The sequence below is a fragment of the Vulpes lagopus genome, chromosome 1 (genome assembly GCF_018345385.1).
Source record: "Vulpes lagopus strain Blue_001 chromosome 1, ASM1834538v1, whole genome shotgun sequence".
Lineage (NCBI taxonomy): Eukaryota > Metazoa > Chordata > Mammalia > Carnivora > Canidae > Vulpes > Vulpes lagopus.
This window is the reverse complement of record NC_054824.1, coordinates 40,610,546-40,623,725: the sequence shown is the minus strand read 5'-3', so window position 1 is coordinate 40,623,725 and position 13,180 is coordinate 40,610,546. Positions and strand designations below refer to the sequence as shown.

General features: G+C 34.5%; 1 protein-coding gene across 1 annotated transcript in view; it reads right to left on the bottom strand.

The window, feature by feature from the left end:
* Positions 1-13,180, bottom strand: part of LMBRD1 (LMBR1 domain containing 1) — a 110,778-nt gene that overhangs the window by 91,441 nt on the left and 6,157 nt on the right. Inside the window, exons 2-3 of the mRNA XM_041761492.1 lie at positions 11,458-11,634; positions 3,120-3,180 (exon numbers count right to left, since the gene is read on the bottom strand). Coding sequence (XP_041617426.1) covers positions 3,120-3,180; positions 11,458-11,634 — 238 coding nt within the window. The remainder of the gene's footprint in view (positions 1-3,119; positions 3,181-11,457; positions 11,635-13,180) is intronic.

The following is a 13,180-nucleotide window of genomic DNA, read 5'->3' as shown; positions in this document are numbered from 1 at the left end:
TGTTTGTCACCATCAAGCACTCACTAGTGGGGAGCACTTTTATTCAGGAAACTCCCTTTTGTAGTAATGATTCTATTAGATGTCTACTTTTAATACACATTTTTAAAAATTTCTGTGAGAAGGGAAGTACTCATGAATCACACTTGTGAGACACACTGTGCTATTTTACTTATGAGCTACACTAGTCACTTTCCTTCAAAGAACACCATTTTTTACTTGAAAGAACAACTGACAGACCAGCAGTAATTATCTACCCTTGAGTATTAGAGGGACTTTTCCAAAAATGAATAAAGTGACCCTTTACTTCAAAGAAAAAAAATGACAGTATTTGCTGCCAATGATAAAACCTAAGCTTTCAAAAGAAAATTAGGATTTTTGGAAAACTAGAATCCACCACCCTGAATCTTACTTCTTCCCTATAGATAAACATGTTTCTGACAAGAGCAGTGTTGACACTAAAAGAAGAGAGAATTCATTAATGGAAATCAGAATCTCTCTGGATGGACTCTAGCATTCTGTATTATTTAAAAGGTCCCAGATGATATTTGGAGCTGCCCTGGGGGTTCAGTGCTGCTAAGCATTCTCACAGGAAACATCCCAAGGACTATTTATTATAAGGCAGCTCACTTAATGCTACAAAGCTCCAGCTTAGGAAATAAAATCCACTTTAGGCTATGCCACTCACTAACAAGGCGATCTTTATTATCTCTAAATATCAATTTCTCCATCTGTAAAACATAAAATATATTCCCCAAAAAATGACACTCCTGAAAATTAAGTAAAATGTTGAAGGTGAAAGTCTTCTACAGTTTTTGGCAAGGTTAGACAATGAAAACGTGTTGATGTTAGGAGAAATTGGATGAACTATAGAATCTCATAGAGGGGATGTATAAAAATGGTGCTTTCAATTATCTGGAGTCTGTTTTGTTCTCAGCATCCAGGAGGGGATAGCTAACAGGCAGTTAGATAATATCTAACATTTCTAGAAAAACACCTGGGCTTGAAGATAGTAACTGTTTCAGAAGCTATATATCCTTTTAGGCTCCTGATTATAGGTCACCATTCTAAGACAAAGTTAAAGGCCTATTATCCACAGTTAAAGTGGATATGACTGTCATCTTTATAACAACCACCATTAATATTATTGAATTAAATCTTGCTTTGAATCCATAGTCATCGAGAAGTTTTCTATCATTATTTGGCTTCTTATGCAAATTCCTTCCTTATATGAGTATCTCAACCATCCTATCCCAAGGTAGTTATATTTCTAACAACTCAACTTCTGCAGAAAATCAAACCCTAATACCTAAGTCATCTACTGTTTGTAATGATTAACTTATCTCCTATGCATTTAATATACTAGAGACATACTATCCTTAGGAGAATTGAAAAAAAATACTAAAATCATTTTGGTAGACTTAATTCTCTACATGAAACAAGTGGAAGGGCTGCATAAATTAATATTTCTGTTTATAAGTCTTTGTAACCTTGGTTACAATGGATTAATCCAACAGCCTCTAGGTTCAATGATAAGATATGGCTCATGGACCTGGACTGCACCAAGATAAAAGCTACCTTATCTTTTCACATGTTCTACAGCACAAATACTCTTTAATGTCACATAGGAGAGAGGCTCACTTCCCGTAAAATTGTTTTTGAAGTGATTTATATCCTCCCAAAATTTGTATTGAAAGGCAACATTATGTGTAATATAGCACCATTTCAAAGGTTTTAACTTAAGAAGTCAAATTTATATTTTAAAATATAAATATAATGTATTCATCAGAAATAATGAATTCTACATTAAAATGTACTAATTATCTACCCTTGAGTATTAGAGGGACTTTTCCAAAAATTAATAAAGTGACCCTTTACTTCAAAGAAAAAAAAAGTGACAGTATTTGCTGCCAATGATAAAACCTAAGCTTTCAAAAGAAAATTAGGATTTTTGGAAAACTTGAATCCACCACCCTGAATCTTATTTATGTGCAATATAGCACCATTTCAAAGGTTTTAACTTAAGAAGTCAAATTTATATTTTAAAATATAAATATAATGTATTCATCAGAAATAATGAATTCTACATTAAAATACCACAAAATATTTCTAAAATATACACCAAAGGGATAGAATTTCATGGGGTCTGTAGATTTCAGATCAAGAGAAAAGGCAGTGTCAGAGCAGCTAAATGAAAATTCAATGAAACCCTTGAAAAAATTATCCCATGAAAAGAAATTCTAGCTGTTTTTCAGTTTTCAATTTAGTGTCCTACTGAAATCTTATTCAACATCTTGATCAACTGCTGAAAAAAAAAAATCACATCCCTTTCTTAACTCAGTACTTAGACATTTTTTTTAGATTTATTTATTTTATTTTTACTTTAGGGAGAGAGAGCATGTGTGTGTGCATGCCCATGTGCCCGTAAGCAGGGGGGAAGGGGGGAGAGGGAGAGAGAGAATCCAAGCAGGCTCCCTGCTGAGAGCGGAGCCTCACATGACTGGATCCCAGGACCCTGAGATCATAACCTGAGCCAAAACCAAGAGTCTAATACTTAACTGAGTCACCAAGCCGCCCCAGCACCTACACACTTTTATAAAAACACAAGTTGTATGTGTATATTTAAAGAGAAAAACTGGGAAACTAATTATAAAGCTTTAATAATTGAACACTGGGGAAGGAAGAGAGAGGGAAGGCCCAATCAATCAGAATCCCTTAAAGTGGCTCTGTATTCAGAATCCCTTAAACTGGCTCTGTACAGTACAATAAAGCTGATGTTACAAACTCCCTGGAATGCCCTCTACTAGTGTCAATACTTAGAAAAAATGTCTAGAAAACTGAGATTTTTAAAGTCAAGACTGCATACTGGTAATGTAGACAAAGGAAGAGACTTGGGATTTAAAGTAACTTGACTGAAACTCCACAAAGACATATTTACAAGTGAACCTAAATAATGCAAAATAGGTTAAAAGTTTCTGGATTATGAGAATGAATACTGTATTACTTACTCCTGGTGTTGAAGCAGTAATCACAAATGTGATATCAAAATTAAATGTTTATACATAGCTTAATTCTATATCTTGGTTAGCAGCCCAGAGAGGAAATGAAACTGAAATACTTACTATAGTAACCATATAACACAGTGTCCTCGATCTGTCTGCTGACATTAGCATTGGCCCAGTCCTATAATAAAAAGGAAATAACAGCAATATTAACAAAACATCCATTTGTTTAACAGTTATGATTAAGTTTTTTTTTTTTTAGTGTATTTTCCATTGTGAACTTTTTTTTTTTTAATTAATTTTTATTGGTGTTCAATTTACCAACATACAGAAAAACACCCAGTGCTCATCCCATCAAGTGTCCACCTCAGTGCCCGTCACCCATTCCCCTCCAACACCCGCCCTCCTCCCCTTCCACCACCCCTAGTTCGTTTCCCCTAGTTAGGAGTCTTTATGTTCTGTCTCCCTTCCTGATATTTCCCAACATTTCTTTTCCCTTCCTTTATATTCCCTTTCACTATTATTCATATTCCCCAAATGAATGAGAACATACACTGTCCTTCTCCGATTGACTTATTTCACTCAGCATAATACCCTCCAGTTCCATCCACGTTGAAGCAAATGGTGGGTATTTAATATGACTGAATTTCACTTATAAATCTACAACCCAACCAAGTATGATCAGTGCCTTCAATAACTGAGAAACAGATACATAGACACACACACTTCAATAGGTAAATACTGAGATAAGATGGCAATACAGTTCTAGGGAAACACATAAGCAGATACACCTAACCTGGCCTGAAGATCAGAGATGGCTTCCTAAAATGACTCGAAACTGAAAAATGAAGGAAGAAAGGTTATACTCAGAGAAAAGGAGAAAAAACAATAGGAAGGATAGAAAAGAAAAGGAACATATAGGAAAGTCTGAAAAAACTGCAAGAAGATATGTATAGATTTATTAGAGCTTTTGGAAAAGAAAAAGCAGGTGGAACAACCAAAGGAAGGACACAGGTTTAAGGAAGTTAGGAGTCATGCTAGGTATTTTGGACTCTGTCCTAAGGGCACCAGAAAATTGTGATGAGTTTTTATACAGAGAGTGAAATATGATTTGTATTTTAGAAAGAAGATATTTGAGTACGCTACATATATATTTTTTTAGTACAATATATTTTTTAAAAATACCTAAGAGTCAATCTAAACTCCTTTGCACTCATCCCACACAAGTATTCTTTAGATTAGTAATTTAAATGTAGTAATTTAACTACAAATATAATTCATATTAATAAAAATATAAAAAATATAATTCAAATTAATCTTTTCAAATAAAAAAAATCTGTACACTAATGAATCAGAACTGAGGTATAAATGGCAAGTCTTTTTACCAAATGTCCTATGCTTAAGCATATGAAAAATTAAACCTGGAGAGTCCAAGTGACTACTACTATTAAATAATAAGGCTTAAATTAGTATCCAGATCATTTCTTTTCTATAAATACTTTAAGAGCTCAAGGCAATATCTACATCCCACTACACTGGCACTGAAGGAAGAATAGCAACATTTAAATCTCAAATAATTAGGTTTTCCTTTTTTTCATCTATACACACCTCTAGCAATGAACATCTATGAATTTCTTACTGACAAATTCCTCAAAGAACAAAACTGTGGAATATCCAAATTTAGCACTATAAGCAAAACCTTGACAAAGAACAATAAAAATTGTATTTTTCCAATAGCAATAAAGACTATAAGAAACTTAATAGGCTAAAAAAAAATTTTATGTTAACTACATAAAGAAAACTAACTTATAGAATATTAAAAATCTAAATAAATGGAAAGAAACATGCGCCTACAAGAAAAGACTATAAACACCAAATCCCTAAAAATTAATCTATAAAAACTATATATACTGTCAATCCAAATCCTAATATACTAGGAAGTAGAGTATTTTTGACATGCTGATTATAAAAATCATCTGAAAAACATATAGGCAAGAGCTAAGAAATTTTTTGAAAAAGACCAACAATGAGGAATTTACCCAATTACTAGATTTTATTAATAAAACATGAACATCTACTACCTTTTATTTACCTAAGTGGCAAAATTTAAAATACATTATTAATGGCAAACTTGGAGGAAAAGTCATCTCCTACATAGTAAGAAAAATAGTCGATGATACAGACATTCTTTTTTGGAATCTATCCTAAAAAGAGTCACACAAATCAGCACAGATATCAGTACACACCTAAGTTTTAAAGATAAGTAGTAGTACTGTGTAATGAATGACCTCAAGAGGTCTTACTGGGTTGCATGACAAGCGACCAAAAGGGGGCCTCCTCTTCCCATTCAGTAGAAGAGCTGCACCCCATCTCTATTACAGTACTACAGGGCCCCGAAGACTCTAGGTGCTCAGCAACTGGAATGTCCAATGTTCATGTCACAGACAGCTTGTATCTAAATAAGTTCACAATACTTGGCACCGAAGTCTCTAGTGTTTACCTATCTGCAAGGCCACTCTTCTTGCCTTAGAAGAAGGGAGAACAAAAAAGGATAGCGGTACCTCTGCTGAAGCACCTGCACTTTGGGAAAGCTCACCTTTTTACAGAATGTCAAGTATATTAGAACCTGTGCACTTGCTGACCCTTATCCTTATAAATTACAGCCTACACCAAATAATGTTTATTGATTTTTCACTCAAGACCTCCTTATCCAACAATATGCAGTACAGTATTGTTAAAAACAATTAAAAACAGTAAGAATTAGAAACAATCTAAATGCCTGAGGAAAAACTGTACAGACATTAAAAACAATGAAATCTGTCTAACCTGGTATATATAGATATCCATGAGGTACTTTTAAGTGGGGGGAGGTACACAGAATGAATTCCAACTAATAGTTTTAACACATGCAATCTTTGTCTAAAAAATGAGATACCACACATATACCAAAAAAAATGGAACAGTGCTTTTACCACATGGGAATTGCAAAGCACTGGGAATAATTCTGTGCAATGATTGGAAATTTTTTCATCAATGATTCAAGTATCCAAATGGATATGCACATAATCAAAACTTTAATTCCTAACAGTTTTAGTTACTGTTTATACACAAAATGGAATTTTAAAAAGATTTTTAAATCTTGAAGATCTTGGATAATTCACCTATCCCTATACAAACTCCCTTCCAATTTCCAAAATAATCCCACAAAGTATTAATGAACCCACTGAGAATACTTAAAAGTTAAACTTTAAAATTAACTAAGACCCCAATCCCAGAAAAAAGTTGAAAGAAGAAAGTATGTAGGTAATTTAAAGCCAAAGATACATTGACATTTAGAAACTTTTACCCAAAAAAAAAAAAAACTTTTACCCTGAAAAGCTCTTTTGTTTAACCAAATCTTATAACAAGAAAATATTAATGTTACTATTTTGAGGCTAAAAATATGTGTAATATATACAACATCATTCAAGTACTATTAGTGCATTTGGCTTTTATACCCTGTCTTGTCTTTAAGGTATATACTGTCAAAAAAGCTTAGTTTATGAAACCTTCCTTCTTTTACATTTTGAAAACCACTATGCCCTTGCTATGTTTCATAGATCACAGCCTCCCAAAGTAGAGAACAAAAGAAACCAGAGTCATTCATTTAAGACCTAAAGAACTGGAATACTGAAGAATATTAAATTACATTTCAGATGAAAGAAAATGAATGTAAGTTCCACAGAAGAAAGAAGTAGTAGGTCACGTATGTAAAATTTCCTTTCCTATTCCTCAAGATGACGTTTGGAAATGTTCAGCCCAAAGCAAAAGTATTCAACTATCCTCAATTTTCACTGATATTCTCACCTTAGACCAGTGGCTTTCATTCATGGGTGACTCTGTCCCTTATGGAACATTTGGCAATGGAGACCCAGGAATTCTGGAGAGTGTCAGTGTACTACTGGCACTTGTGGGAGGAAGCAAAGATCTGCTGTCTACAATGCACAGTACAATCCTCACAATAAAGATTAACCAGCACAAAATGTCAATGCTTCAGAAACACTGACTCTGAGGTCCCTAAAATAACTTGGGAGTCAAAAGATAGGAATTCCTCAACTTACTACCAAATCTAAAACTTACCCCTATCTGTATTTAAATATTAGTCCTTCCTTCTGCCAAGTACCTATACTCCTACTTATGGCCAGTTCTTTCACATTAAGACCCCCAACCCCTTCGCTTTCTCAAAGACATTGGCTTGCAATAGTATCCTCTCTTCCCTCTAAAAATTTCTCCTACTCCACTGAATCCTAAAGTATAAACCCTAGTAACTTCCATTAAGCACAGAGATATACACAGAATCACCTTAAATAAAAATACTTCCCTTGACCCCACGTCTTACTTCCTTAGGAAAACAAAAGTTCTTGAAAAGTTTTTAGCATTCCCTATCAATGTTTCCTCATCTCCCTGTCCACGGTTAACCCACTCCAACCTAACCAACCAAATGCTCCACTGAAACTACATTGCTCTTTGGTCACCACTGACCAAAGCCAGCAATCACTTCTCTATCCTTCTCACTACACCTCTCACCAACTCTTCCAACTCCCTACTTGACAGCTCCATTTGTGTGTGTGTGTGTGTGTATACACACACACACACACACACACACACACACACAAATAGACAATATTGAAGGTAATTTGCCCAAACTACAGCTCTTTTAACACGACTTAAAAGTCATAAACAATCTGGATCCCACCTTTCCTTTCCATCTCAGCTGGTACCAAAGTACAACCCCTAACACCACACTTGAGCCAAACAGGCCAAACTCATCTCTAAGAGCTTCTGTATTTGTTGTTCCCTTTCCCTAAAGGCTTTCATCTCTGGCTCTTCCTCTGACTGGCTCTCCCTTGTCCAGGCTTCATCTCAAGTAATCTGTTTCAGCGATTTGGCCTTCCTATGTCCCTATCTGAATTACCTACGACTTAGACTTTCACATCAATGTTATAGCTCCTCATAGAATGTATCACTACAAAGTCAGTCTGTTTTATTTGTTTATTGTTGGCCAGATCTTACAGAATATAAGCCCCATGAAAACAGCAACCTCATTTGTTTTATTAATCTCCAGCACTCATGTGTGTCAAGTACATACTACATACTTAATAAGTATTAAGCAAATAAATATATTTAAGGTGCAGTGAAAAATACGCAGTTCTAAAACACAATTTGAGAGTACTAATGAGGCAGTACTGGAGAGTTAAACCCAGACATCTAATAACAGGCCATGAAGAGAGATTAATCATTGGAGAAAGGGAGCAAGATATGAACATTTTAGCTACCAAAACACTAAATGTTCCAATGCCATATCTTAACTATTAATTTTTTAGAACAATTCTTACACACTGTATACAATAAAAAATATTTTTTATAGTGCCAATTTCTGATTTTTTTGTGATTGGCACATTTTGTGTATACCATTATCCAAAGTTACTGGCCAACTATATAAGACACTAACGGAATACTTACAACTATTCTTTAAGGTTTGTTTGTTTGTTTTAATCTGAAAAGTTAATTGTTTTGCAAAAGAACTAGAAACAAATTATCTGGCTAAAATTATTCATAGTGCCATGTGTAGAAGAAGAAGGAAAAAAAAAAAAAACAATGGAAACTCAGGCATTATTACAATATACCCCTGCCATAAGAGGCATAGAAAGCAAGGAAGGTTAACTAAGACAAAACAAAAAAGCACTGTTTACGACCCGCTCACAGAAAAGCTTAGGCACCTTCTGTTCACAATCATGACATTTGCATTTCCAAATAATTATACCTTATTAACAGTAAGACTGAGGGGGGGGGGGCACCTGATGGGATGAGTACTGGGTGTTATGCTATATGTTAGCAAATTGAATTCCAATAAAATAATACACAAAAATTAATTAATTAATTAATAATAGAAAGTAAACAACAAGCCTACACTCATTCAGAGGCTTCAAAATACTTGAGGTGAAAATGGGTAAGGTGAATATATATATTCATTTAAGAATAAATGCACATCAGAAAAATTAAGATAAAATATAATTCATTATAGAAAAGTTTGAACTTGTACATTTCTCCTAAATAATAAAGAAGGATAGAACAGATTAAAATCATTATGCCAAAGTTTTACTCTAATATGGCTGAACTTAAAATTGTGGCATGAAGTCTGAAGAACTCTTAAATACTTGCACTTGTCTTTCTTTCACTAAACACCTCAAGAAGTTTCATCAGAACTCTTTGGAGAAATATTTTCTACAATTTATTCAGGAAAAGGTTTTTTTTAAGTCTTTTCAGTTCTACTTTTAAGCATTAGCACAGGCATTCTTCAAATGAAAACTACGAATTTCACCAGTCCCCCAGCCTTCCACCTCAAAAAGCAAAGAGAAAGAGAGAAAGGGAAGCAAAGAATGTTTCAAGATACCAAGAAAAAAGTCTCAAAGTACTGAGGGTAAAAACTAATACATTATCTAAGCTCTGAGGTAACTAAAAATAGAACAAAATAGAGACAAGTAAATGCAAAGTAGTAAAAAGAGAACAGATAATTACTGAATAAATAATCTGATAATCTAAGAAAGAAGTTAGTAAAAATAGAGGAAAAACATGAACATTTTTCTCTCATAATTACTGGTGCCACATTTACACATAACAAATATAAAATAAGCACATTAAATAGGGTTATACATTTTCTTCTCTTAGGAAACATTTAATAAAACAAGTACCCTAAATTTTTATAGGTTATAGTTTTGCTTTTGTAGGAGGGTGTATTCTCAGTCTTGCTCAAATAGGTAGAATGCATCTCACAAATTAAAAAACAAAAACTAATACCGAGTAACTACTAATTTAAGCATAGTCCCAGAAAACTAACTACATATTCTAAGAGAAGGTTCAAAACTTCATGAAAATACTTTAGAAATTTCAAGATGGAAACATATCTCCACAAAATCTAAACAAACCAAATATTCTAAATTCAAAAAATTAAAAAATTAAAAAATGTCCTATTCAATCAATAATTATAAGGGATACTACTACTTCCATGCCAGATATCTATCTACCTCTATACCTATATAGTACTCACTGAGAATACATATATAATATAGCGAACAGAGCTCTTGAAGCCAGACTGCAGAGTTTCAGATCTCAGCTACAGCACCCACAAGCTGTAGGACCTTAAACAGGTTACTTCACCTCTCCAGACTTTGGTTTCTTGCCCATAAAAACATGGATAATACTATACCTCACAGGGTTGTTTGGGAGGTTAAAGAGAGTTCATATATACATTAACCATTGAAAATAGGATCTAACACAGTAAATATTCAATAGATGTTAATTACTATCTTCATACAGCACTTAGCACATGCTAAGCACTCAATTAACACTTGCTAAATAAATGAGTGACTGGGGTACCTAGGTAGCTCAGTTGGTTAGGTATCTCACTTTGGTTCAGGTCATGATCATAAGATCCTGGGATCAAGCCTCACATGGCTGTTTGGGCTCTGTGCTCTGTGGGGAGTCTGCTTGTCCCTTTCGCTCTGCCCCTCTCCCACTTGTGTTCTCCAGCATGCTTCCTCTCAAATAAATATATAAAATCTTTAAATAAATAACCTACATAAATAACTAGTTTTCACACCAATCATAATATATCTAAACCTAACTACAAAAACATTTTCAAATTATTTAAGTCCAGTTGGCTCAATCCAGGAACTTATTCTGAAAGCATGTAATATTGAGTTAACTGAAATATTTCATTCAAATATTTAATTATCTACTGTGTGCTAAACACTTGAGATACAACAATAAATAAGACACAGCTCCTGCCTCAAGAAGCTTACACTATTAAGAAACTTAAAAATAATTTATATAATTGAAAACAGACCTTCCAGTCCAATACCCTTCTTTTTAAAAATGAAGAACCTGAAGTTCAGAAAACTTAACTAATTTGGCCAAAGACACAGCCTAGATAGTAATGAGTCAAGACTAGAAAGCAGGTCTTATAACTTCCAGCTAGCTTAGTAGTCTTTTCCATAAACTGTACGGACTCAAAGTACTTAATACAAAACAGACTGAGATTCTGATCCACCACTAACAAAAGCCCTGCTAAATTATTTATATACTGCATTAATGTAAATCAACTCAAACTTTAAGGGAGCTATAAGAGACACAAAAATAAAACCTATTTCAATTACTAAATATATATTTAGATAAACAAAAGGGATTCTTCACATTTGAAGGGCTCCCAAATTAACAGTTCTTAAGTCAATTAACAGCTTGTTTCTTCTAGTTTTCAATGGCGGTGTCCCATTCTCAGCCTCTATGCTGCATTTCCACTCTCATTTATTCCCCAGAGACCACAATAAAAAGCACAATATATACTGGACTGCTAAACTTAAAACACTTAATTACCAAGAACTTGAAGGAAAAAGAAATCACAAAGCATGACAGTAATTACCTTAAATGTACCATTTTGGTTTTTCATGTAAGAAACCAAAAATATATCCACTGGTAGAAGTGCTGATGTGATAAGTGCAATCGCCAGAGAAAAAATTGCTGTTATGGTGGAGACAACTTCACTTTCCCGCTGACTTTGGTATTTACGAACATATATCCAACAGAATGCCAAAATTGCCTGAAAGAAAACAAAAATGTTTTGTTATTGCTCTATGTATTCTTTAACACAGATGTTAGTATAAGTTTAAGTTTCCAATGGGAAACTATGTCAAACAAAGGTTCTTTTAGATGTGTATGAAAGGTCCACTACTTCTTATAAACTTATTCAAGATTTATAATTTTCAAAGCCTATTCACGAATGCAGTACAATCTCACTTAGGTGCAGAGACACACAAAAAAACAAGTTTTGTTAACAGTCCTCAATTATATATATCCTCACTGAACACACTGCAAACATTAATGGTTTCACATATCACCACAGTCATTATTAGTTTTGAATACTTTCTATTTATATATTTCTCCAACCTAATAAAATATAACTTGAACTGAAATTAGCCCCATTATGACAGTTCAAGAATTCAGCTAAAGATTAACTGCCAATAATCACCATGCAATTCACAAATTATACTATAATTCCAATTTTAAAGGGCATTAAACAAAGAAAACATTTAAAATGAGTACAGGTGCATCGCAAGGAACTTTCCAGTGATAAAAGTACACCCAGAGGTACTGACGATGGCATCTCTAATCCACCAGGTACTTTTTTTTAATAAAGATTTTATTTATTTATTCATGAGAGACATAAAGAGAGAGGCTGAGACATAGGCAGAGGGAGAAGTAGGCTCCCTGCAAGGAGCCCGATGTGGGATGACGATCCCAGATCCCAGAATCATGCCCTGAGCCAAAGGCAGATGCTCAACTGCTGAGCCACCTAGGTGTCCCTTCCACCAAGTATTCTTAATAGTTACCAATGCCTTTCCAATGACTGACATAGAATACAGAACTTTACTCACAGTTCTCCAACCTTAGGTAGTATCAGAATCATCTGGAGGGCTTGTTATAGTACAGAATGGGCCCCACCCCCAGTTTCAGATTCAGAGTAGACTGGGCCCAGAAAATCTGTATTTGTAACAAGTTCCCAGGTGAGGCTGCTACTGGTCCAGAACTATGAGAAACTCTGCTCTACTCAAATTTAGGAAAATGCAGATAAGTACTAAATCAGTGATTCTCAGCCTAGACTGTGTCAAAATCACCTGGGCAATTTTTAAATACCCTTATGCTGTCCCCACAAACCAATTCAGAGTGAGGCTCCTCCCAGCAACAGCACTTTTAAAAAAGCTGAGGGGTGAAAAAAACTAAACTAAAATACCATATATTTGTTTTTATAATTTGTGTTCTGCTTTTTTCCAATCTATTTTGTCTATTTCAATGTCACTATTCTACAGTTTTAATTATTTTGCCTTTACAAAAACAGTATTTTTTTTGCATTGACTTCATTTTTCATTCTAAACCCTTATTCTCCCAAATGAGTCTTAAAATCAGCTAGTCTAGTTCAATGAAAAATCATGAGAAGGGATCCCTGGGTGGCGCAGTGGTTTAGCGCCTGCCTTTGGCCCAGGGCACGATCCTGGAGACCCGGGATCGAATCCCACGTCGGGCTCCTGGTGCATGGAGCCTGCTTCTCCCTCTGCCTATGTCTCTGCCTCTCTCTCTCTCTCTCTCTG